This window comes from Trachinotus anak, unplaced genomic scaffold, assembly GCF_046630095.1.
Source record: "Trachinotus anak isolate AG129_WGS33_773 ecotype Australia unplaced genomic scaffold, CSIRO_AGI_Tana_v1 ptg000032l, whole genome shotgun sequence".
NCBI lineage: Eukaryota > Metazoa > Chordata > Actinopteri > Carangiformes > Carangidae > Trachinotus > Trachinotus anak.
Window position 1 is genome coordinate 6,180,660 of NW_027273883.1, and position 27,114 is coordinate 6,207,773.

At 41.7% G+C, this 27,114-nt stretch overlaps 2 protein-coding genes across 2 annotated transcripts; one reads left to right on the forward strand and one right to left on the reverse strand.

Moving 5' to 3' along the window:
* Positions 1 to 1,112: 1,112 nt before the first annotated feature.
* rab11al (RAB11a, member RAS oncogene family, like) lies at positions 1,113 to 11,999 on the forward strand. The gene is made up of 5 exons (XM_071468395.1): positions 1,113 to 1,453; positions 4,945 to 5,140; positions 6,015 to 6,208; positions 8,326 to 8,406; positions 10,147 to 11,999. Exons 1-5 carry the CDS (start codon positions 1,414 to 1,416, stop codon positions 10,284 to 10,286), a joined length of 651 nt encoding a protein of 216 aa, XP_071324496.1. The 5' UTR covers positions 1,113 to 1,413; the 3' UTR covers positions 10,287 to 11,999.
* An 8,019-nt stretch (positions 12,000 to 20,018) lies between these two features.
* mex3a (mex-3 RNA binding family member A) lies at positions 20,019 to 25,235 on the reverse strand. Its single transcript, XM_071468394.1, has 2 exons — positions 24,690 to 25,235; positions 20,019 to 21,322 (listed from the first exon to the last, which is right to left on the reverse strand). Exons 1-2 carry the CDS (start codon positions 25,126 to 25,128, stop codon positions 20,166 to 20,168), a joined length of 1,596 nt encoding a protein of 531 aa, XP_071324495.1. The 5' UTR covers positions 25,129 to 25,235; the 3' UTR covers positions 20,019 to 20,165.
* Between the last annotated feature and the right edge of the window lie 1,879 nt (positions 25,236 to 27,114).

Sequence of the window (27,114 nt, forward strand, 5' to 3'; positions counted from 1 at the left end):
GGTAAAATTTTCATTCAACCCTCGCACAAAATATTTGCTTCCAGTAAATAACTGGGAATGGCGTCCTTAAAAAAATTTCACATCAGTCCATGGGAGTCCCTGTATCTTACTTTGACATCCACTAAACAAACTGTATGTTATTCAAGGTGAACTGCAGGTACTATGTGCACCATAGACTGCGCACTGTACCTGCAGTTCACCTTGAATTATTTGCTGCAAAAGGACAAGGAGGAAGAAGAAGAGAGATTTGATTAACTCTTGTTTTGCTGACATTGGCTAATAACCTCCTTCTTGTTTGAGAACCTACAGACTCCAGTGATGCATGTGTTTAAATAATGACTGCAAAATCAGTCATTTTTCTAGAAGAGTTTTGTTTGTTTTGCGCTAAACTTTTGCATATTTGATGAAAGTGACAAAATAGGGAAAAGATCATGAAATATCATTACACCAAATAAAAGAAATATTTCATGTTTTTAGGGCTGCAACTAACAGTTAATTGTGCCTGTTATCAAATCCTAACATTTAGGGGGATAAATGGAAGCAAGTATTTGGCATTTTTGCTGTCGTGACTAAAACTAAAACGTCTATTCTATTAGCAGCAGTTTGCCTTAATTTTCTGTCATTTGATAAATTGACTAATTGACTAAACTGACTAATCTTTGCAGCTCTATATGTTTTGTTATATTTAAATAGTTTTTTGGAGGCATGGTGAAAAAAATAGTAAACACTGCATTTAACCACGTTTTAACACATAGGTTGATACGTGTTTGTAAGCAAAGTTAATGAGTGTAGCTTATGTGTTGAAATATTAAACTCTCCATCATCCCAAACTAAACAGCTGGGTTAGCTCTACGCTGTTTGATATAACTGTAATCATACTGTGTAACACCTGTTGCGCTGCGGTACCTTTGACACCACTGTTTACCTGCCGGGCTTCGCTCTTGCTAGCTAACCTGAGCCTTGATATTAGCCTACCTGTTGTGGCGTCATCAAAGTTAACGAACTGCGGCCAAATCATGAACGACGGCGGAGCGGACCAATCACGGCCACGCCCGTGACAGGTGTCGATCGGCTATTGACCAATAGGAGCGAAGAAGGGGCTGGACGAAGGAGTTGACGTTACGTCGCAGCTTCGGTAATGGCAAGTGACAGAGGGTGAGGAAGACGAGGCGAAAGTTTTCCAGCTAGTAGTTGCCGTCGGGGAGTTTTTATGCTCGATAACAACAGCGGTGTCATATTCCTCTCCTCTGACAGGGCTGTTGTCGTCTGAGAGAGAAGTAACCGTCTGTCGCGTGAGGCTAAAGTCGTGAACCGGGGGGGGTCGGTCGGTCGGTCGGTCGGTTGGTCTCGTAGCAGCTGAGCAGATACACACCAGAAGTTTGTTCAGAGCAAAATCACCGAAGAGGAGAAACTATGACCAACAGAGAAGACGAATATGACTATCTCTTCAAAGGTGAGTCGCTTTTTAAAAAAAAAAAAAAAAAAAAATCTTTTAGCTAAGTTGTGTAGCTCGGCGTCGACACCAACGCTTCGCCTGTGAGCGTCGTTTGATGCCGAGTTGTCAGAAGTGTTGACCCGCATGGAGACAAAGGCACCTGCTCCGAGCTCTGTCGACTTTGACTGTTGTTGGTCGAGATTTTAGTCACTAAACGGCGTTATAACCATCCAGCTCTTTGCTGGCTTACAGGGATTCCTATGTGTTGCTTTAAGCAGCATCTGCTGTAGACTCATCATCTTTCAGGCCGATGATGCAATCATCTTGGGATGCGGCGTTGGTCAACAAGGGGTCACAAACTGTGACAGGAGGACAGAGTTAAACAGATTCGTCTACAGAAGAAATGAGAGTTTGGTTCGTCTGTTTTCCACCTGGGGACTTCATGGTTGACTGGAAATCACCCTGAGTGTCCCTCTCCTCTTATATCAATACCTAACACTTGATCCAGCAATTGCACCACTTTCACTCTAACTATTAAAGTTGCTGATATGCTCTAACAACCAGTTTAAGGTGAAATGATTAGTCGGTTAGTCAATCAACAGAAAAATAATCAACAGCTGTTTTTGACAATTGATTAATCGTTTTCCAAGCAGCTTAGTGAAAAAGTGGTGACTATTCTTTGATTCCAGTCTCTTAAATGAGAGGATTTCCTTCTCGTCTTTGTCACATAACATTATAAACTAAATATTTTTGGGTATATGGACTTTTTGTTGAAAACTTCACATTAAGCTCTGGAAATGTTTTTAGTGTTACATTGTAAACATAATCAGCAAATTAATAAAAAATTAAAATAACCTTTAGTGGCAGCCCTATAAATAAGCCACGTACATAAATTAGAAAGCTTGCTTGTGACCAGATAATTTTAAGCGTCAGCACAATTGGCAGAAACACTAACCCACAAAGTGTTATCTGGTGCCAAAGATACTACAGTAGGGGGAAAAGTAGCTATTCCAAAATGGCTATCTGGCACAAACAGTACTTGGTAGTTGTACTTTGTCATAAACAAGGGGAAATGAAGTGCTCATGGTCTGTTCAAATATAGAACACTAAACAAGCATGTGTTGTCAAACTGGAAATACCTGCATGAAAAGCGTGTATGTGGCACAGAGAAGCGCTCTTTCAGAGCACAGAGAAGATGAGATTTGCTCACTCACTTCCCCATCCAGGGATAAAATGACATGGTTTCTGGTGACCAAATAGCGAATTTATCAGAATCATGTGCAGCAATGCAAGGACACTGATAAGGTATCAGCTGCCATTCAGTCTTCGCTTAAACCAAGAAAGTGCTAACGTTATTCTTTTGGCTCTCCTTTGTTCCTACAACCTCCTTTTGTCCCTCGCTGCTGGATGGCATGACTCAAGTAGGGTGAACTCTCAGTGAGTCACATAAACCTTTCCCTACTGATGGAGACATCAGCACAGAGTACAGGAAGTCATGTTGCTGTCCTGCGGAAACCATACCCCATTCCTCTCACAGCTCATCTGAAAAGTAAATTTTGTTAAAGCCATCTTTCAGCGAATATATATATATATATATATATATATATATATATATATATATATATATATATATATATATATATATATATATATATATATATTTATATATAATTTTTTTTTTTTTTTTTTTTGAATGTCATTGATGCATTTGATTCCATAAAATCAGCACTGATAAAAAAATAATTATCCTGCTTTAATAGAAGGTATCTCTTTTAGATCGCCTGCTTTAGCGAGCATTATACACTGCTTTAATATCAGAAAAATGGATGTGATGAAATTGGAATTGGACATGGGATGGTGATCTTTTATTCCATTTATAGGGATTCAGGAGATATCAGTATATGAATTAATCTCACTGAGCAGGAAGATAGACTCAGACTCAGATTCTAGGGGTGAGTTTCATTCCTACATTCAGGCAGTTGTAGGCTTGGCTATGTTATTGGGTGCAGGGATTGTATAATATAATAGAGAGGTGTCATATCTTTTCAGCTAAAGAATGCAAACCCAACAAAAGAGTTAGTGAATGGGTGTGTAATGAAGCTGTGATATTACCTGTCTGATGGCAGATGACACGGTTGCATAATGATTTTTGTCCTCCGCCTAAGATCTTTTGTGTTAGACAAAATGGAGAATCATAGTGCTGCCTTTTTTAGCATGTAGTAGCATTTTTATTATATTTCAAGTCTAAATAAGTCGGCTCTTAATTTGGACATGTTTCTACTTGTGTCTGTTACACTGTAGTAACACTGAAAAACTTATACACATAGTTTCCCTTAAGAAATAGCAGCATTGCTTAAAAGCATGTGTAGACACAGTAGTTGGTTTGTTAATCTAATTTCAACATTCCATAACAAGTTCCTATTTCCTAATAGCAGGGCGGTGTGCAGGTGTGGAAGGTTCATTTTGACAGACTGACTCACCTGACAATTGTGGAAGTAGTTTACGCTCATCTTGCCTTGTTCAGTAGATTGTATGAGACCCAGTGAAGGACATAGCATGAAGGCCTTTTTTTATTGTCATAATTATGCACTATGCATTAAAAGGACAGCTCACTCTAAGTTGTAAACGTAGTCATTAACCTCTCTTACACCTATGTCAGTAAAAACCCAACTGAAGTTTATATGTAGACCAAAACGAGGCCTTTTTACGAGCAGAGTCAATGTAACGCATTTTTTGATAGATTTGATACATTTGATAGATTTTTATGTTTTGTTTGGGAAATGTTAAATGGTGGCCATACTAACTAAAGCGATTTTGGAGGAGGGTTTATGTATAGCTACAGGACTGACTGCATTTTGTGTTTGGCATTTGTACAAACTACAGCACAGTTTTGGCTGATACTAGAGTGAGTGCACATTTTAGGAGCTGATGTCTAAACCTTTATATAAAGCTTTTAAACAGCAGGACAACTCATTTATGCCTATTGATTTGTATAATCTATGTCTCAGTTCTCTCCATGGTTAAAACATTTTTCTTTAAGTACATTTGATGGATGAAATCTGCAGAAAATCAAAGGTTTCACCTGTATTCATGTTCTTACCAAGCATATGCTTCATGAAAAGAGCAGGTGGTTATAATATTTTGAGTACTCAGTGGGAGTCCCCTAGGTTTCTGGTCTGCCACACATGTGCTACGTTGGGCAATCTAATAGAAATGATAATCAAATTTAATTAAAAAAAAAAGTCAACCCATCTTGTTCAACTTTTTTGCGCTTTAATAAACTATTACACCAAAGGTCTACCATGAATTTCCCTTTACAGCTGCAGCCAAAAAGTATGCTGTGCTGTCATTATCCTTGTACACACTGAAAATGAGATTCTGTTGTACCAGTGAGTCAAGCCAAAAAGTCCCAAAAACATTTGCTTGCAGGTAAAGTTTACATTGCACAGTGTGGCTGTGCTGATGATTGTTCCTCTTTCTTTGTCTGAAATCCCCCTTTTTTCCTGTAGTGGTGCTGATCGGAGATTCAGGTGTAGGGAAGAGTAACCTTCTTTCTCGCTTCACCCGGAATGAGTTCAACCTGGAGAGCAAGAGCACCATCGGGGTGGAGTTCGCCACGCGCAGCATCCAGGTAGAAGGCAAGACCATCAAGGCTCAGATCTGGGACACAGCTGGACAGGAGCGATACCGAGCTATCACTTCTGCGTGAGTACAAGAGAGCAAATCATCAAAGCCCTTGTGGGATCACACCGTCGTGCACCGACTCGCTTCCTCACATACCCAGAGATATCCACTTCACACAAGTACATGCTGAGTTGAAGAAAACAGTGGATCTTTTTAATTAAATCCATATGCATCAGCTCAAACAACCATCTTATCAATGCAGAGCCACACCTCATGTATTTGCTTTCATCTGCCACTTTTTGTCAGAGCTGTCATTCACAGTCACATGAACTTTGGCTGTATTATAAAATGATGGGATATTAGCAGATATAAACTTCCAACCAATAGAAACTTGAACAGTGACTTCATCCTCTTTGATGAATTAAATTCATTATCAATCGATTGAGCAACTTACCCATTCCTGAAATAGCTAGACAGATATGATCAGAAGTGATAAAAAAACCATAAAACGCACCCTTTTGCCTTGGGGCAGGAAGTGTTTTGTTAACCACAGCTTCCTCTTTATTTCTTAGTCAAGTTCCCATCCCAACATTTGTTTCTTTTTGCGTTGTCTTCCTTGATGCTGCAGCCACATTGGCATTGGCATGTACAGTGTCAACCCCTCACAGGCACTGAGGAAGCAGACAGTGAGTCACAGCCAGTCTTTCATTAAAATAAGCAATGTCATTCAGTGTTTACTTGCGTTATGAGCTTTGTGTGCAGCTGTTTTAGCTTCATGGTTTTATTTCTTGTGTTTCTCTGTTTCTACCATTGTTGCTGAACAGACGTTCTTTGCTACAGAGCTGGCTGAGCCCATGTGACACACCCGCAAAGAATCCTGAAACAAACAGGCTGTAACAAGAACAAATTGTTACTCCAATTTATATATTTTTTCATCTCCTCTTACATTGTCCAGGTACTACCGTGGAGCAGTTGGAGCTCTCTTGGTTTATGACATTGCCAAGCACCTGACGTATGAAAACGCTGAGCGCTGGCTGAAGGAGCTGCAGGACCATGCAGACAGCAACATAGTCATCATGTTAGTGGGAAACAAAAGTGATCTACGCCACCTAAGGGCAGTGCCCACAGATGAGGCCAGGGCCTTTGCAGGTATTGTCACTGTAATGGCATCGTGTCTTTGTGTGAGCACATTATGCACAGTATGTAGTCTGTCTTGGCTTGTGAGGTGCTAGGACTCTACCTCATTAGATTATCACCAGGTTAAAGCTGCGATAATGAGCATATGAGATGAACTGACCCCCAGCTGCTTTAATTAGGTCCTAAAGTACATTATAACATTTCATATGTGTTGCATATAGTGAATATAATTAATGCTTATACTTAGTGTCTTACCTTTTCTCTCTGTTTAGTTTGGGCTGCTTTTTAAAACTTGCAACACTGCCAATTTAACATGCTCATTTCCACATCAGGAATGTTTGCACTGTGATACCGTAAGGCATTTTGCGTAAATGTGTCCACTAAATGGCATATGCCCTTGGCTTGAAAGTGTTTTAGCACATAAAGCACAGCATAAGGTAAAAAGGGCTTGATTCAAATGAATTAATCCTCCACTTATCTCTGACCTTTGAGAATTTCAAGGCTTTGTTTCAGAGCAGGTTTATTTTTTACAGGAAGCCTTTCGGTTCATTTAAGTATAATTTTGTCAACCTTTTGACACTAATTATTTTACAGTGGTTGGGCCACATTTTTGCGCTCGCCCTTGAGTTTATTGGCTTGTGTCCAATTCAGTGTTGCACCTGCTTTGACTGGTAAATGACTCACGATAGGATAAGCTGGAAGAGAGTCAAATACTTGAATCTTGTTGATTCATATGAAAGTAAAGAAACTCATCACTGTTGCTATATCAGTGACATTTTCACCAGTTAGTGCCTCCCCTTTGTACTGATTTGTTTTTCCTATATCACATACCAAATTTATGATGCCCAATTTACATAAAGACCATGTGGTGGAGGCATCTATGCAAAGTGTATGATAATGCCACGAGAGGAAGAACACAGCAGGGACTATTGATCAATCTGATGCCTCACTTTTGCCACTGTGAGACATTTATCCTCACCTGTGATAGTAATAATTTTATATTTGTATTCATGATCTCATTTATACTTGGAATTGGAATGTACAGATTACAAAATGACAGAGTTACATGGTTAGTTCAGAGACAACATATTCATTAACTAATTAATCAGTTGACACTGATTTCTGATTGACCTAATGATCTCAGTTTTCACACTGGATTCATCAGTGAAGCCTGCAACAACGATTACTTTCATGATCAATTAATCTGATGATTATTCTCTTGACTAATTCTTTGGTCTATAAGGATCAGAAAATTATAAACTGTACAATTTCTTCCTGTTATGAAATGTCTTGTTTTGTCCAACCAGCAGTGTAAAACCTAAAGCTAATCAATTTACCATCAACTGGTTACATTTTTACAAATGTGAAATGTCTCTTCCATATCATATATTTTTGTGGGTTGGTCAACATAAAAAAATTGAATATACTAAAAAATAGAGAGGAATTTGTCCTTACTAAGCCTTTTTTACAGAAGACGTTTTGAAATCTGGCAGTTAGAAAAGCACAGGTGTAAATAATAAAATGAATAAGATGAATTCCAGCACACTGCTTCAGTTTCAGGGTCCTGGTCCTGGCCTACATGCAGTCACACTGTCAGGGCTTACTGGGACACTTAAATAGAACAGAAGTCATTATCAAAACTGACATCTGAGCTTTTCCTACTATGACAAGACAAAATATGTGCTGTGTAAAGGGCCTGTTTTATAGAGTAACCAGGTAACTCATGAATTGTATAAAACTGACATGTTAATCATTATTATGTTCAATGTATAATACTGCAGTATAATCCTTTTTAATGGGATATTTACCTCCTTACAGACCATATTCTTTGATTCCAAAGTTTCTCTTGTTTAATCAGAATATAAACCATTATATTCTTTACAGAGCAGACCAGTCAGCTGTTATACAACCCATCAAATTTTCTATAATTACAAAGCAGTTCTCCTCTCTGGGGAAAACCCTGGAGTGAATGATTTATTTAGAAGAAATCAAATCCTGAATCAGTGCACTGTTAATGCCAGCACAGTACAAAAGTACAGTACATCTCAACTCAGTGTAGTTATGAAAGTAAAAAATAATAAAGGCCTATAATAATTAATTGTGGGACTATGTGCATTTGTGCTTTACAGAGAAGCATGGCTTGTCTTTCCTGGAGACATCAGCGTTAGACTCATCTAATGTGGAGCTGGCTTTCCAAACTATTCTCACAGGTGAATTTCACATTTCTTTTCTTTTTTGTGTTTACATCAGATCACAGAATGAAAGTGTTTGATCCTGAATGTGACTGATGTGTAAAGGTTCTGAGCCAATTAATGATAATACTTTATATATGCAGTATTTGTCCTAAAGTGATGCATTTCCATCCATACTTTGATGGTTTATGTAACAACACATATCTTCTGCCACTAGATGGCAGCAAAATCCATCTAATTAGTTCTTTGTGTCCATCACTGCTGTGTAGTCTGTGGCAGGAACACCACCTGATTTTTTTTTTTTTTTTATTAAGGTAAAAAATGTGAGTAATTGGCACACTGAAAAACCACTCAGCCAATCAGTCCTGGGGAGAGCCACTATGAAGACAGACAATCACCAGAAAACCACTAAGCACTGGTCTTTGTTTGTGGTCAAAAATAAATTTTGACCCACTGGACCTTGCATCTGCTTATTCAAGAGAGAAATTCTGATACTGGTTCACAGATATGTTTCCTCAAGTAAATGTCTATGAGCAGTTTCCCTAGGAGGCTTATAGCCACACTTATAAATGCGTTTGATCTTGGAGATTTGGTAACACGGAGAAAAAAGCAATTGTTGTGACTGTCAACCCCTGGAGTGCCGAAAGGGACAATCCAACAGTGAGTGGTGCTTCCACTTCAATTGCTCCAGGGGCTATCAGTCTGCAAGTATGTGCCACTTACTGTTGGTATTCAGCTTCTGCTCCATGTTCAATTCCCCTCTGCTTCTGCTATAGCTCTATGAGCCATTCTTCCCACACCACAGCTTTATGAGTAATTTCTGATTCATAGAAACTTCAAACCAACAAGTCCCATTGAGCTAACACTGCTAATTAACTCATTAAGGTAGGAGAAGAGAGGAAATTAGCAGTGTATTAGCAGGCCAGTAAGAACTGAACTTTAGACTGAGTGGAGTCGACACAATGTCGTGTAGATATCGGCGGCAGACCAATCGTAGGTCAGGAAGTGTGATATTGTTGTGTTATTGTCTATACAGGCACAGCAGGTGTTGTGTAGGATCTATAAAAACGAGTTATAGTTTTACCACCCGAGGCATCATGTCCCGGTCAGCCAGGAGTCTTGTTTTGCTTTAAACCTTCTTGCTTCATAGGCAATTTTTATTTCAGGAGTTATGTTCCACATCTGGCTGTAGTTTAGAGTTAAAGTGGCAGTGTGCAACTGGAAATCAGATCAGAGTTCTGCACTCCGCTCTTCAGTTGATCACCTGACCACCCGTCTAAGCCAAAGTTTAGGTAACTCGCATTCAGACTTTTATTGAATCCTTGAAGAAGTAGATGATGAAGGTTGAACAATAAAAAAGCTACACTGAAGTTCACTTGTGTGTTTGAACAGCTATTTTCTGCTAAATACGTAGTGTTACTGTATTTTCTGCTTAGCAGAAATAGCATGCAGGGTGACAGAAGTAAGTCATAGACCAATACTGTATTATATTTATTAAGTTATTGCAATTTAAATGTTAAAGGCACCACATCTTGTAGCTGTGGGGAATGCCTAAAATGAGACTGGGTGCTGCCACATGACATAAGGATGCCAGTTTAGGATGGAAAGAATCCTGCACTGCTGCCAGGAGTCTGGATAGAACAGTTGTTGTTCAGTTTTGCCATGCTGTTTGTCCTTATCACAATATGTCCCACTGTTGGCTGGATTTATAGGCATCTACACATAACTCATTCCCTTTCACCCCTCTCTCCGTCACAGCCATCTACAACATCGTGTCACAGAGGCAGATGTCAGGGCGAAGCGACTCAGACTTCTCACCAGCCTCCAACGTAGTGCCCATCACGGTCGAGCCCACCCAGAACTCAGCCAACAAGGGCGTCTGCTGCCAGTCCAACTGAGACCTTATCACTGACCTCCTCCTTCAGCTCCAGGCAAATGGAGAAACAGCCACATAGACAAACAGGCACAGACAGATGGACAGGGAAAATGGAGAGACAGGTAGAAATAACCATTTTACAGAGGGACGCTCATACTGGGGTTGATTTGTCTACTGTCTGGTTAAGAAAACTTAATACAGTATGAAGAGAGGGATCAGTGAAGGAGGGATAGTAAAGAAGTTTAAATAAGCAGACGGGGTGTGTTGTGAGGGAGGTGAACCCTGTGTAGCTTTGAAAGAGGTACATGATCAGAATTGATTCACAATCTAATGAAAAATTTAAAGCATTATAAGGTCCCTTTTGTATCTCATCACAATTTCTGTCTTTGCAAACTGTCCTCCCTTTGAAAGCTCTGTTTTACAAGCTAGTAAATGCTTCCCCTCAGTTCCCCACTACCAGGATATTGAGCAATAAAAAAAATCCACATCCAGAGGACTAAACTGCAACCCCTCTGTCGCCACTGTCATTCCCATTTTTCCAAAATGTATAATATTTAGACAACAGTGTCCCAGATGATATTTATTGAACACTAGATTAAGGTCTGGTTAGGCCAAAGGGTTTGCAATTTAACACTGCTTGGTTCACATTTTCCCCGCTGAATTCTTCACTGCAAAGGGAGCTCTCTTGCTTTTGGTGCTTTTGCTTTTGCTTTTACCTGCAATCAAATCTGTACGTGGAGAAGCTTGTAAGGACAACTGTCCCCTCACTAATGGAAGGAGCAAGGGCTTCAAGTAATTCTTCCTAAATGCACTGGTTGGTCAAAGTTGGTTGGTCCAAGTTTTATTCCACCAGGCCACTTAGCAAAATAACATCCCTCCCAAACAGTGGCATGTAATTTCTCTTTGATTGCTTTTGATCTTTGTTTGGAAGGTTTTCCTGCGCTGTGCACACTTTGTACTCTGCAGATGACACATGCTCTTGCAAGCTTTGTACAACGTTAACTCTAAATAAGATGGGATAGCGGCATCACTAGTGGATATGTTAACTGCTAACATGTAGGTGGGATAGCAACGTTGGCTCTGTTGATGACCATTTCACCTCATCTCTGAACCTTTGGATGTAGTGGAAGAGATTAAGTTTAAATGCATGGACAACGCTGCACTGCTGCTCCTACTGGCTGCTAGCTGGGATGGATGGAAGGATGGATGGATGGATGGATGGATAATGTTTCAGGGGATGAGGTAGTGAGGGCACTCAGCCCTGCCCTGCTCTTGTGATCTCTGATGTGCCCGAGATGGCTTGTTTTACTGGAAGTGAAATCCTCCACTGCCTGCTCACCTACTCCTCTCTGTCTCTCTCCACATTGTATATAACTGGAACAGGACTCTGCCTTCTGGGATCTCCCTGAGGTCTGCCCTCGCTCTCACTTGTCTTTATTTCCTGTTGAGGGGGCGGGGGTTGTATTCGGGAGCCAGGATTGGGTTTGTTAGTATCTAATAGTTTAATAGATGAGGAAAAGGAGAAATGGATGGTAGTGTTGGGAGGGGCTTGATTAAATCCAAAGGTTAGGCACACAGATGGCGTTTATCCTGCTGATGTGTTTCTACATCAACACTGACTTCTGTTGACTTCACAGATTTTGAACTGGGTGGTGTAGGTTAGGGCTTTTTAAACATTTATTCTAATATATGTATATTTGGACTGCATATGTATAAATAAATCTCATTTGTTATAGCCTGCCTCTTCTCATGTCTCCTCACAATGTTTTAAAACGAGGAAGGGAGGAAGTAGCTGGTGTCTTCATTAGTGAATCTGCTAAAGGGCAGAATTAATTGAATGAGTCATGATTTGAGGTACCATGATTGCTAATCACACAATATTGACATAGCTATATTATAATTCAATTCTTAATGTCCACTGTGATAAAGTAACAAGATATTTGCAGTGCTGTAAAATGATACTGTTCTTCTGATCACTGAAATTAAAATATGAATAGTCATTATCATCAAAGGATCAATTTAGCCATAAGAACTCCTCCTTCAAACAAACCAAAAAAAAACCCACTTATTTCAATTGGAGATCATTTCATTTTTGTTTTATTAGAAACATTTACAATACATCTTGAATCTTGGAAAAATAACAAAGAACCAGAACTAACATGGCGCAGATACAATAATAATAATAATAATAATAAAAATGTCTCCAAAAAATGTAATTCACAAAAAAACATGTGCTATAAGAAATAAACCTGCAATATCACATGCCTTGTAAGGGCATGGCACACTGTAACAGAGTTCAAAGACTTCTTTTTTTTTTTTTTTTTTTTTCCATCCATCAAAGTTGACGGTCAGCCACAGAGGGCCACAGTGGCAACCCTCTTTCACTGTTCACAGAAACTAATGCCAGGTGATGCTGGCCCAAAAACTAATGCACTACGACCACTATTAGACCGGTATGAAACACCTCTACTGTGCTGGAAAAATTGGAAACGCTACCAAAGACAAACTGTCAGACTGTATTGGCCTCTTTGGAAAAGGTTGGGAGTTTCACCAGCAAGCACCACTTCAGTCCCCATCCTTTACATGCAGCAGAAAATGTGCCATTGTAGTGTTTTTGTCAAGTTTCTTTTTATTTCATCTCTATCAACTCTTACACAAACTAAGAACTTCAAGTTAATTCATATGAGGTGTGAACAGTCTTTCATCACTATCAGGTAACTGAGAATGCAAACTCCAACTTTTATGTGGGGACTGAAATGGTCTCTTTGCCTGGCTCCAAACTCATATCAACTTTCCAGTTTCCAAAGAGGCTCCAACTATGAAAATCTACAGAGGAGAAACAGCCCAAGTGCGCTGTCGTTCAAGGATAACACAGGACCTGCGCCATTTCTCCTGTCTAAGTGACCATACAACATACATGCAACCTAGTACGGTAATGAATCTGTTGTGTATATGTGTGCATCTAGTTACATAGATCTACTACGCAGTGCGCTCTTGTCCTCTCCTAGATGCCTCCGCTCAATCCGCACGCTTCCCCCAATTAACACATTAGGGAAGGTCTCTCATGAAGACTTTCTTTAAGCTGATTATGCTCTGCTGCTATCGATCACAAACTGAGTAGTAGATGTAGAAAATGTATGAATGAAAAGTGTGTACAAGTTATGTGTGGCCCTATTGACGAGAGGGTCACAGCTACCTCATTCACTCCAAGCGTTGCAGTCGTAACATGTTTTATACGTTTGATAAGTAAAAGCGAGTTTAGATTACAGAGGAAATGAGTAATGTGTTTCAGTCAGTAACATGGGGTTAGTTGAAGGGGAGAAAGGGGTTACAGCAAGCAGCACTGCACAAAGAATGCTGATGCAGGAAAAATATATAATTGAGGCACAAAATTGATGCTCTGTGACTAAAATATCTCCAAATTCTAAAAAATATTATATTATTTTCTGTAATTATTCCATTGTGAATGCACTGATGTTGACGTAGTGCATGTCTGAAGTTAAAATTTAAGCTATGGGGAACTCTTGTTCCATTTACTTCATTTACAATAAAGTACATGGAAAAGACGAGCATCCATAACTTTCATAAATAAAACTTCTAAACTTCTTTTCTCATTTTACTTATTAGTAGAAACTGACTTCCCTGTGTTTAGAAATATATTAACTTCTTGTAATTTTAATTAAAAAACAAAATGTCTTGAGGTTACTCATAAATATGTTGCTTCATTTTTTAACTTTTCATAAATAACATCCAGATACTGACTTTTTTTTTTCCTCTGCTTTCTATGAAATAATAACCCATGTTAGCAAAATAGATTTGAGAAACTGTAATATGTTTTTTTTTATTCTTTTTAAGTTACTTTCTATAAATGTATGTGGAAGAACTCAAATATAGTCTACGTTGAAAACCTGTCGCAAATTCTTTCCAAAAAACAAACAAAAACTTAAAGCTCACTTGTAAATTGACAAAACAATAAGCATAAGGAGTGCATTAAGTTGAGTGGTCTTTTTTTTTGTTTTTTTGTTTTTTTTTACATTCAAATGCATTTCTTGCTCAATGTGTGATTTCGACAGGTTGGTACAATTGCTTAAGTGCATCCATTGAAAATAAGGATTTCCTATCACTCCTTAAAAGGGATTCTACATAAATGCATAAAGACCTTTTCATATCAAGAGAAGAAAAACATCAACAGTTTCTACCATTACTATTAATAGTAAGCTTAATACAATATCGTAAAATAATACTAACAAGAACTTAATGAATCAAATGTCTCTGTGAGTCACCCCGCCCCTTTGCTGCTTCACTGAATTAAAAAGTTTTTCATTCTGGGTGATTTGGACAAATGAAACTTACACCTTAGCATATTCTTAAGAATCATAATTAAACTTTATGTATCAATTAGTTAAACTACACGGTAAATATATGATTTTAAACCGATGTTAACTTTAAGGTCTTAAAGCTTTGTATACACTTCAGGTATCAGGCTGATGAATTCTTTATGAGATCTTAACTTTTTTTTCTGATAAATCTTACCTACTGTACTATATTTTACTAACATGCAGTTAAACTCAAGGATACAGTTAATGGCTCTCGAAACGATATTAACTCAAACCACAGTGTTGCTTTGTTCACTGTTACACTGTCGCCTTGTTTACATCTAAGGTAATCCCTTACTGTTTACTCTGAGGGTCTTAAAAATTAGGAATTCAGCCTGAATTTTCACTGGCTTGTCATTGTCAACACGATTCCCTCTCAGCCTGTTTTTTTTTTTTTAATTACTTGGGCAGTTTCTTTTTATCTCAACTTCTCAAGCTCGGTCAAGTTTTTCAGAAAGATTAAGACATTCCCTGGACTGTGGTTTCCCCCCCCCAACGATCTAACCAGGACAATAGAAAACTACTCAAAGGACTGTGTAAGTGCCAGGATGTGCTATAAGCTGGTCTCTTTGGGAGAAGTAAGTCTGTTACCGGCGCCTCTGTAGTATTAAACTAATCTTACAACACTGAAACATAATATGCCTTCATTTCACAGATATCGACTGAGTGGCCTCTAAGACTTTTGAGTAAACAGAGTAATTCTAACCTATGAGATTATTTCTTAATTCAATAAACTCTAAACCAAGTGGATTTTTGTGCTAAAATAAGTTAACTCAAGTTAGTTCATGTCCTCTCCTTGTAATTTGTTCTTTGGCTATGTCTGACCTTTTTCCTTCAAAAACAATACAGATGAAAAGTAGGTGCAACACAAGTATATCAAATAGAGCCATGAAATCAGAAACCTACTATCACAATGTAAACAGAACTCATCTTAAAGATATGCTATAAGTAACTCGTCTGCCCCTGTATGCAATGCAACAGAAAGTAATGAGTGTAAAGAATCAAAGCTCTTTACGTGGTCAACATGACTGCGGTGAAAGAGAGACTGCTACAGTACATCATATCATGTTGCCCTAACCCCTTCTTCTCACTGCTGTGTGTACGATTTTGACCAAAGCCTTCAAGACATCAGTCTGTCATAAGCAAAGTCACCAGCTCCTGCTTTTTAACCAAACAGGACAAAACTGTGGTGCTCGTGCTCTGGCCCTGTTGTTTGTTTACACTTGAGCTATCACTTTTACAGCTCAGTGAGATTCCCTCCAAGTCGTCATTTCAGTGCTACTCGGCAGAAGGATTCCTAAAGTTTGTCTTGACCCCACTCTGTGATCTGATTGATACTCAACGTAAAACTAAATGAAACAACCGGAGGACTGAGACCCTGATGAACACAACAAGAACGATCACTTCATCCTGAAACTGTTACTAATGAATTATATCTGTTACTACACTGGCATGAATCCATAATGAATTTTAAGCAGATATGAGACAGAAATGCAGCAGTATTATCCTAATAATCAAGGTCAATGTCTGAATAGAATATTATTTAAAGAACTGACTAAGCAGGCTCCTCTGTTTATTGTCCCAGTATAGTCCTATTATTGCTTTTCATCCTAATATACATAGAAACTGATTTATTCAGTAGGGGTTAGGTTATTACACATACTATTCATTCGAGTTTTTACTTGAGATTGGATTTATACATCAGCGGCTTCATAAAGGATATTCATTATTACAGTTTATAGTAGTGTCTGGTTAATTTCTCATTTATATATTTGGATGAAATACTAAGTTAATCAGTTTAAATAATATTTCTTAAATGTATGGATCTATCTAATATACTATTATCGTCAAAAGGATGATGGGACACATATATAAAAGATTTACTCTCCCTAAAACCCAGAAACATTTTGAATTCCATATGCTAAAAACATTGACAATGACACTTTCAGTTTGTAAAAATAATCAAAACCTCACTTCAAGCGGGCCTTTGTCTGGATGTTCATAACTGATACACATACTGTATTTACATAGATGCTCAGAGTGCTCTCCCATAAAGTACAATACTCATTAACTTATACAGCGTCTAAACTGGGAGAATCTCCAATAAGCCCTCTCTTCATTAAACCAGTGCAAAACTCAACCAAGTCATCAGCATTGACTAAATGGACGAGAGGTCTCCCACATTACCACTAGTACTACTGTAGTATTAAGAATAACAAGAACCACCATAATACAAAAAATGATAGGGAATCCTTATGTGCATGTCTTTCAAATCCTATGAAATATATTTCACCATCAGTGGTCGGTTTGGTTTTAATCAAATGCGCATGTTTTGTAATAAGGTGCTTTACTCTGTGTTTTAAGTAAAGTGTTTTATGAGCCTAATTTCCTGTATCCCCCTAATCCCCACCCGAGCATTTTGATTCACATTCTTTTCTCCAAAAATAAGGACTTTAAAAGTTGTTGAGTGGGCGGTACTGTCAAAGGCCAAAGTTGCTACCTTGTATGCCAAAGTAATGACAATATTTTGATAAAAAAATATTAAGGCAGAAAACAAAATAACAAAAATACTAAGTTCAAAGAACAGTGTCATACTGCCTTGAATTTGACGTTGAAAGCTTAGGCCAAACCACTGTGCAATTTCTCCATCCATAAAAAAAACTATTCTTTATTTCTACATCTGAGAGATTTCAAGGTACTTTTTGCAAGTACAGTGCTTTCCCTGCAGTCCACGTGTAATGCGAGTGGTCTGCTTTTATATGTTGTTGTTTTTAAAGAAAAGAAAGAAAAAAAAAAGGAGGGATCTTTTGCATCCTAGATGACACAGTTTGTAATTGTTCATTTTTCTCTGAGACAGAAGCCGAGTTGATTTGTTCTCCGGCACAACATAAGAAAGGCCTGCTGCATCACCAGTGTCCCCTGTCTTCACTACTGGCCCACACGTGACAACTCAAGACTCACTGCTACACTTGAATGATCAATAAAATTGCTGGATCTGCAGGGTCTCATTTCTATTGGAGCGTTCTTCTCTGTTTCTCGAGCCAAAATGAACCCCCCCCCCCCCCCCCTTATCATTCAACAGCTTTAATCCCTACCCCCATCCGCTCTCCTCTAGCCCTCTGAAATCCCCAGGCTGGGGCTAAGGCAGACACAGAGGGTGTGTAATTTGATTCAGCATGAGTGCTGGTTAAATGGGGCGTTTCCTCTGCTTTCCTGTCAATTACAATTGTCTGATTTCATTCTGGAAGCTCAAAGCGAGGGGCGCTGCCATTGGCTGAAGCCCGGGTGTCCATAGTGAAGGGGCAGCTGCAGGATGTCCCATACAGTACCGAGCTGACACGGGAGTGGGAGGGGGGGCTGGAGGTGAAGAGGGGCTGGGGCTTTATGGAAACGTCGATCTGCACTGGCTCTGTCACACAAACGGTGCCAGTGCAAATTTCAGGGCAGTGTAGCTGGGGAGTGGTGGTGGGGGGGGCGTGGTAGCATCAGGCACTATTTCTTTTGTAGGTGAACGTAGACGTTTTCATCATTGGTAAAGTGGTATATGGCAAATTGCGTGACATTAATGCTGGAGACAGATAACTGGTGTTATCTCTACATAACTGTAGATAATTTATTTTGCTCCGAAGCCTCCCCTCATTTCACAGGCGCTGCCAAATTCAGCTACTGTCTTTCAAATTTTTGTGTGTGAGTGTTTTGGGACAAAAGAGGCCCCCTCTCCCCAGTAGGGATAGCTCAGAGCAGCAGAAAAGGAAAGGAAAAGGGGGGAGGAAGGGGCAAGAGGGAGCGGAAGGAGGGGGTCCTATTCGCCCAGCTGCAACCAGGCCATCTAGCCCCCTCTGTGCTTGTAACGGTGGGGCGGGGCGGTTAGGGGCTCACTGCGGGACCCTGTCTTACCCCTCATACAGCTCCAGAGTCCCCACACGGTCCGCACCTGGACTAGCCCATTTGCCTAATTATCAATGAGTAGATCCAGGCCGTGTCCGAGCACTCTGCAGCCCACGCCGCTACCAAGCCCAGACAATACGCCCCACTCAGAGAGGCCTTCGAAAGCAAATGATCGAACTGTAAGCAGGGGGAGACATAAAAGCCACTCCCAAAGAAAGGAGAGAAAGAAAGAGGGCTAGGCAAGACCTCCAACTTGGGGTCACAGTCACTGTGTGCCATGAAACACCTGCTCCTGTACAGCTTTGCTAATTACAGGGGAGACAACAGGCCCCTCACCGCTCACACTTAATGCTGTTAGTAATGGGGACGTGGAGTAAGGATTACTGATTTGGGACTGTGTATTTTTACAGTGTCAACTATTTTAATCGGAGTCTGATGCTGATTCAGGAAACATTTTACAGTTTTGCTCGGCTTCTGTCCACATACTAATTCTCCTCCTTATTTACAGTGCACACCTCAGTGAAATGCTTGTTGACTGGAGCTCTTGCTTTGTCTTATATCGTTCAGCGACTGTGGCTAAATGACCACACAAGACAATAAAGCGCGGTTAAGGTGGCTTTGAAACAAGTCCATCGGGGAGACAGATGTCGAGAACTAGCCAACTGGATGAATTCCAAGGCTTTCGGCCTCACAAATTAAATCAGTGCTTTAAGCCAACCGAGGGACCACATGCTTTTCAAGCGCCACGAGGAGCAAGCATTACTGAATCTTTTCAACAAACTGCAGTGACCAAAGTGTAATCAATGGCTACTGGAAAGAAAATTTTACTGATACTTTGTACAACTTTCATCTATCTCTGTGAATAATGATACCAATAAAATGTAACCAATTATCATAAATAAATGATGTAATGCCCTATCCCTTTTAGCATCAATCAGGCTTACAGGACTATCAGGTATAAGAATGAAAGAAGGGGCTGTTTTTGTTCCCCTGTAAAGACTGCAAGGCTTTAACTAGGACCAATTAATTCACATTTTCATTTTGTGAAAATTAATATGTTTTGGACCAATTGTATCAAACCACAAAAAAAGGCTGAATTCACCTTCACATCAGCTCTTGAAATTTCAAGGTATGATTGACAATCCTATTTTAGACCAAGATGATTGTAAGGTGCAATGAAAATCTGTTTTTTTTTCCTTCTAATAACAACATTGACTTTCTAGGTCAGTCAGGTGCAGATTGGGTACCTCAACAATCATCTTCTTCCTTCAATATAAACCCACTTCATGGTAAAATAAAAATTTGAATAATAAAATGTTCACATTACTACCTCTGCCTACACTGTGATTCATGAATGAAAAACAGCAGCAGTCAAAAAACTGAAAATGCAGGGTACTATACTTCTCTTATAAACAAAACTTTTATAAAATATATATGCATATATATATATAAAAGAAAAACTTAAAAATATTTCTTATACTTTTTAGTAAAGCAAGCAGTGCCTTCTAAAATATCTGCTTGATTGTTTTTAAATTTTCTGAAAAACAAAAATGTGTATTATAATAATAATCATAATAACAGTAAATAATTATTGAACAAACACTGACAAAACTAATGATAAAAACTGATGTGGTTCCTTAAGAGAATATTCGGATGGCCTGTGTGACCTGGGTGTGGCACACTGGGCACTCCGGGTGGTTGAGCTCACAGATTCGGATGGCACACTCCATGCAGAAGAGGTTATGGCCACAGGGCACCAAGGCAGCCGTCACTTTGCTCTCAAAGCAGGTCATGCAGTCCCGCACAGTGGCCGGTGGCGAGTCCGGCACTGGCAGACGGCCTGGGAAACCCTCGCCGGCTGAGGTGGGCTCACTGTGGGCGCGGCGGGCCTGGGCGTGAGGTGAGCCGGCTACGGGCACAATGCTGGTGACTGAAGAGTTGTTGGTGCTTCCACCTCCGCAGGACTCGGGTAAGCCAGGGGAGAGTCTGGTCAGAGGGAGTGGGAGGCCTCCAAAGCTCTTGGAACGCTGCTGGGCGTAGAAGGCCACCTGTTTGGGGTAGTCGGGGTCACCCCAGCTCTGGGTTCCCTCTGATCCAAAATAAGAGCAAGGCTTCTCTCCGGAGCTGGAGAAGTTGCCCTTGTTGTAGATTCCCCCTCCCTCACCTCCTCCTCCCCCTCCTCCTCCTCCAACCATGGCATCTGAGAAGTTCTGGCGGTAGCTGCTGGTGAGAGGCTTGCGCTGGCCCCCCTGCAGCCCCCACACCTGCTGTAGCCGGCTCTCCAGACCACCACTGCTGCCCGCTGGGCTGCTTCCACCATTCGGCCCCAGACAGTCATTCTCATTATTGTGGTCATGCAGGCCTCCTGTTCGGAAGGCGATGTGTGCTTCGATCTCCTCGCGGGCGCGCTCGGCGTTGCTCGGTGACCCTGTGATTTCAAAGACAGGGTCGCGGTCTCGACTGGGTGTGACGATGTAAGTACAGGTTTGCTGCTGGATGCGTTTGATGGTGGAGCCTTTAGGCCCCACTACCAGCCCCACAACACGGTATGGCACTCTCACCTGAATGGTGGTCTGACCTGGCAAAGGTGTGGGCGGGGAGCCGCTAAAGGACACTCCCAGCTTGTTACGGGATGCCCGCAGCATGGAGAAGTGCTCTGCAGCAGAGATGATTTCACGGCGGGCCAGTGCAACATCCTCCTTCCGGCCAGTGATTAAGAACACAGGCTCCTCTCCTCTAACCGGGGTTTTGATGTAGGTGTTGGTCTTGGCCCGCAGGGCTTTGATCTTGCAACCTGCAGACACCAAGATACATTTTAACTTAAGTAAATATGATACATCCGTTCAATTTTGTGACTCACAAATAAAGCTAAAAGGTTAAAAGTGAGAATACACCTTTGTCTAGCATAAATCTAGGTTTGTTCGTAATATGTTGCAAGTTTTTACTGGCAAAAGACACACAGAGTAATTGCCATAATTTATGAGGTTTCCAGCACCTAAGCTCGTTTGTTTGCTCAAAATCAGACACTCAACTTGGAAAGAGATAGATGGACAGTGCAGAGGTATTTGCCAGCATAGACATGGCTGTTTTGGAGGTCTGCAAGATCTCCTGCAGATGCAATATATTTGCAGTGTGTTGTTAGGGAAGCAATCACTTTCTGACCTCTCCTTGAACTTCCCAGATCATACAGTCAACCCACATATGCTTCGTTTTTGTGCCATTTACTGCTTTGCACCTGCCCTGTTTTTGATCAGTGTGGAGTCGTTTACTCTATTAAGTGCTTTTAAGGCAGAGTCTTACAAATTACCTGACATTGTAAAGGGACAGAACAGGATATACAGTAAATCAGTAATTATTTAGGAGGGTGGCCAAGTACATTTGAGGTCAGGAAGAACGTGGTAAGAAAAGACAGAGGAGTTCTGTTTGTATTACTCCCCGTGAGGAATGCATCAGGCATCACATGGGTCAGTTTTCATTCAGAAATTCAAGCAGCCTCCTCATCAAGACTTCCACATTTATTGATGAGCTAAACGCGCCTTTCTCGTCTCCGCCGTGTCTTAAAGAGACCAGCACTCTCCACTGGACAAGCAAGAGCCATCGGGCATCTATTCAGTTAACTAATCTGAGCTCATCGGACCAGACTCCAGGTGCTTTAGATCACACAGCGCATCACTGCATTTCCTGTCTGAAAATCACAGCAGCAGGTATCAAAGGGTTTAACGACACCTTAAAGTTGACGACGAGTGTCTCTCTAATGCTACTGAATAGGCCCACTTTGTTCAGGAACACTTGCTTCTCTGGGACCAGTGGCCCAGACAGAAGGACAGTGATACTCTAAAGGGCTAGTACTGCTCATGCCCTAAAACTGAAAATGCATCTCATGGCCAGTGACTGGTATCAGGCTAATAGACCTGTTCGTGTCACAAAAGGCTCAAAGAGCAATTGTCAAATTCCTTTTTTTCGACATACACTGCAGCTTTTAATTAGTCCAAATTAATGTCTCAATGAAAGCATTATCTGTAAACAAAATAGGCAAAGATTAATTAATCGCAACCAGAAATTAAGGTCACTGGAGGCAAATTAAAACTGTTAAAGTGTGGTGTAAGAGGTGCCTGTGATAGAAAACAAAACCACCCTTGATCTGAAGAGCTCCAGAGGAAGGTACAAGAGCATCCTCGGGAATCAATGCCTGCGACTCTGACAGGAGAAAACAATCATATCCGACCCTGCCTTCATGACAGGATGCTCCGTTTGCCAGGTTCACCAGGCGGGTGCTGAGAGGAAGGGGGTGTGTATGTAGTGCCAACTAATGAAGGGCCCGAATCAAAAGCAGCTCATCTCAAATCCCCCCAAATCAGCACTTCTTCTCGGTCAAGGCAAAAGGGCCCTCTCGCTGCACTTGTGCTCACCGGATCCACCCTCCGGCTGTCTTCGGTTACCCCATTAAAATTCAAAACTTACACTTCAGAGTAAAGAACGGGAGCCGCAATGGGAGACAAGGGGGCACTTAACGACACAAACTAAATCCACATTACCAGAGCATCTGTAAAAGGAGCCACCTCAACCCCTCTGAACCCTCCGTGACATTATTCGAGATCTGTTTGTTTTTGTTGCGAGGTAAATTAGGAGTTGCTGATGGTACCTCACCCACCCTGCAGTCTTTGTACTTCTCTCTCTGCCCCGAGCCCCTATTTCTCCCTCTCCTGACAGGCAACCATGTGGTATTGAGAGTGTGCAGTGAAGTGGGGCTCATGAGGAGCCCCTTGTGTTGAGCTCCAAGGCGTGACTCCCATTCAGCTTTTAGATGCTATACTGCCCTTCCGTCCACATCCTCGTTTTTCCTGCCCCTCTCACCCATGGGTCCATCACATCAGTTAACAATGGGTGCAGCCACACAAACACCACCACCACCAAGCAGAAGAAAGAAGACGAAAAGAAGAAGAAGAAGAGAAAAAAAATCTACTTCTGGTTCCCTGCTTCAAAACCAACTTAGGTTCAGGCTTGTTTGCAGCTGATTGTCCATAAATAGGGAACTTGGACAAAGTGAAAAATCAATCCAGAGCAGCTTTACTGCAAATTAGCACAAACAAGAGGATATTATGTTTTTAAAAAAGGATTCCCACCTCCTGGTGCAACTTCTCGCTGAGTCACCCTTGAAGACCATCCCGTGTGCCAAGCAGCCACACTGTCTTTCTGCGCCCCTCCCCTCATCCCCCGACTTTCACACCTTTGTTTGACAGCTGCTGTCATTCAACTTCAGGTCTTTGTTCAATATATTTAAAAAAAAAAAACAACAAAAAAAAACAACTGTAAGAGAAAGGAGCAGCATCTATAATGTGTCTGCAATTGAACTTTCTAACTCCCTCATTTGAAAGAAGGAAAAAGAAAAAAAACAAGGGGACCACGCTTGCTCTATTGTCCAATTGTGTCACTGGGGCAGTGCGCAACATAAACAACGGGCTGAATAAATGTGGACAGAGGCGAACACATCTTCCACCGCTGAGCCCAAACGTCTGACTCTGGGCTCATTTCCCCCAACGATCAATTCAAAGTGAAAGACAAATCCTCCCATCGCCAGCCGCACGTTGCCTTTTTTGAACAGTCTGGCGCGTCTCAGACGACAAAGGAAGCAAGTGCTCTCCCTGCTCCAGTGTGCGTCTGTGCGCTGACATTGATGGCGTGGATGTGGAATAATGCGCCCAGGAGGGGAACGGGGGTCTCTCTCTCTCTCTCATGCCTCTGTGCAAAAATCACTCCACAGCACAAAAAAAAAAAAAAAAAAAAAATTAAAAAAAAAAATTCATTAAAAAAAAAAAAATCTAAAATAAACAAATAAGCACAAAGCAGCGAACGACTTGTTTCCATGCACTGGGTGTTAAACGATGAGCGGACGGGAACTTGCAACATTGGAGGAGAAAAAGTGGGAGGCTGATGTCTCGGGGGAGTACAAAAAACACGCGAGCACACACACACACACACACACACACACACACAGACACACACACCACTCCCTTTTCTTTGTCAAATAACACCAGGTAACAGTAAGAGAACCCAAAAAAAAAAACAAAGCGCACAGGAAACCACAGCGGGGATAATGCGGCACTGTTGGTGGGATAAAAGCACAAGTTTGGAGGGAAATAATTTGCAAGCCAGCGGTTTACCTTGTCTCCCCACTATTTCGGCCACATGTTCAGAGCTGGGCACTGGGACGCATTCTGTTATGTTGCAGCCTCGTCCTTTCGTCTCACTTGAGGAGCTCTCGTACAGGGCGCACAACTTGCTCTTCCCTTGCAGAATCGCCGTGTCCCCGCCGCCGCCGCCGCCGCCGCCGCCGCCGACGCTGTTCGTGTGGTTGTGGTGGTTGTTGTTATTGTTACTCCGGTCCTGTACTCCTGTTGTTGGGGCTCCGCCGCCGTCCTCGCCTTCCCCGAGCCCCAGCAGAGACAACTGGCCCAGCGCGACCCTGAGGGCACGGGAGTCGTCTTCCTCCTCGTCGGGCGGCACAAGGAGACCCTCGCTTCCGAAGCCGGAGCCGGCCAGATCCCCGCCGTAGCCCCCATTTTTCTCCATGATCCCTGCTAGAACCAGCAGGCTAGGCATGGCTAACAAAAGAGTGTGTGAGACAAAGACAGGGGAAAGAGACTGGAGAAACAGCACCCGTGCCGCCTCCTCCTCCTCGCCCCCTCCTCCTTCCTATTCCCCCCTTTGCGCTAGTCCCTCCCATAGACCGGCCCCCTCTCTCCCTCATCCGCCAGACTTTCAGTACAGTAGTCTCTCTCCGAGCTTCAGGCAAACGGGACACAAGGCCGTCTGCACGATAGATGGGGCCGGGCGATGTGTTGCTCCACCCAGTCTGGTTTACACAGCTCCCCTCCTCGCCGAGACAAAACGAGCCGCCCTCCCGTTGTACCACTCCGTCTCAGGTTCCCGAGCCTGTGGCACCGCGCGTCGCGCCTTCCTGCCGTCACCCACCGAAAAGAAGAAGAAGATTAAAAAAAAAAAAAAATACCTCATCTTTTACCTCCCGCCCCGCACTCGCACACAGACTCGCGTTTTTTTTTTTTTTTTTGTTTTTTTTTGGTCATTTGGAGCTGCGGTGTAGCTCGAAAACCGCATTTTGGCAACTTATGTAAGAAGCAGGCATCCGGGATGTAAACAGTTGCGTATCGAAAGGCGCAGGTACAGTGCGCACATGGTCATGTAGTGGTGCTGCCGAGAGGATGATGTCAACTTCATCATTACACACAAAAACCAGCTGCTCCTCTGTTTTATAAGGGGAATCGTGGACCATCTGGCATGAAATTTGGGGAGTTAGTGACATTATTTCTTTTTGGGGAATAGGGGGAGTGTGGTTTTGGGGGGGGGGGGGGGGGGGTCCGCCCACCTCCATGTAGCCGCGCTTTGCGGCAGGTCACCGCGTTGTTGTTTCTGGCGCCGTTGCGCATGAGGATGTTATGTATAGGAGGGAAAGAGGGTGTCTGGGTGGGGGGGTGGGGGGGGGGGGAGGTGGGGGCTGTATACGAGGAGGAGAGGAGAAAGGGAGTTGTCAGACAGGCGTTGCAGACCCTATGCAGCGGGGGAACATCAGAAAAGCCCTCGCACATTTCCCGTTTAAAAAAAAAAGGGTTTTGCAGCAGCAGCCCCGGCGAACAAAGAACCGCGCCGTTCGCTTCGCGTACAGACTCCCCAAGATGTCCTCGACAGAAGCCACGCCTGACGGCATGGTTGTAGTACAACACAAAGACTCAAACTGCAGTTATAATAATAATCTTAATAAAAAAATTATATCACTGCAGTCAGTGCATATAACCCGATTATTCCCTCTTTATGTAGATTTTTGTTTTGTTTTGTTTCATACTGCAAAGTATCTGCAACTTAAATGAAATGTCATCAAAATATTGAATTTTACATTAATCTTAAATAAGAAAGATCACAAAATATCCCATAATATTTTTATTACTGAGTTGTAAATTATTACTACACTTGGGCCACTGTCATAAATAAAGCATTGAGGAAACATTGGACCTGACATAAAATTATACAGTGCTGAGCAACAACTGATGTCCATGTTTTCAGCTTCCTCAAAGTGTCAGTTTAACTCCAGATAGGCCTGTCGTTACCATCTGTGCATATGTATGGTGGGATGTACAGTGAGCATGTGTTGCGTAAGGCTACCTGAATGACAAGGCAAACTCTGGGGATGTTTACTCTGAGAAAACATTAGATGCTCCGCCGCTTCACCGTCCACATTACTTGTCTGCCCCACAAGAAAATAAAGGTATCTTTACATACAGGAGTCCAGGGAAACACTGGACTTTATGTTCACTGGATTTTAGATATAAATTGCTGTTGGCTGAAACATCTGTGAAATCAGTCAGTGTGTGTGTGTTTGTGTTCCCAGGGGAGGTATTGAATTCACTCTGTACATTATTTGTGCATTTTGACCCCGTCCAATAAAATTAATTTATTATTCTCCATCATATGTGGTGTTTTCCCACACTGGAACTGGGTTACAACTGTAATAACAAACACACACACACACAGTCCTCCATTTGGGTTTATATGATAGACTGAGCATGGCATGTG

Bases quoted from the DNA above. Each gene is read 5' to 3' on its own strand.
- rab11al (XM_071468395.1), top strand. From the start codon at position 1,414: ATGACCAACAGAGAAGACGAATATGACTATCTCTTCAAAG. The intron at 1,454-4,944 runs GTGAGTCGCTTT...TTTTTCCTGTAG, and splicing joins ATATGACTATCTCTTCAAAG to TGGTGCTGATCGGAGATTCA. The intron at 8,407-10,146 runs GTGAATTTCACA...TCTCCGTCACAG, and splicing joins TTTCCAAACTATTCTCACAG to CCATCTACAACATCGTGTCA.
- mex3a (XM_071468394.1), bottom strand. From the start codon at position 25,128: ATGCCTAGCCTGCTGGTTCTAGCAGGGATCATGGAGAAAAATGGGGGC. The intron at 21,323-24,689 runs GTAAACCGCTGG...TGGTGTCTGCAG, and splicing joins CGAAATAGTGGGGAGACAAG to GTTGCAAGATCAAAGCCCTG.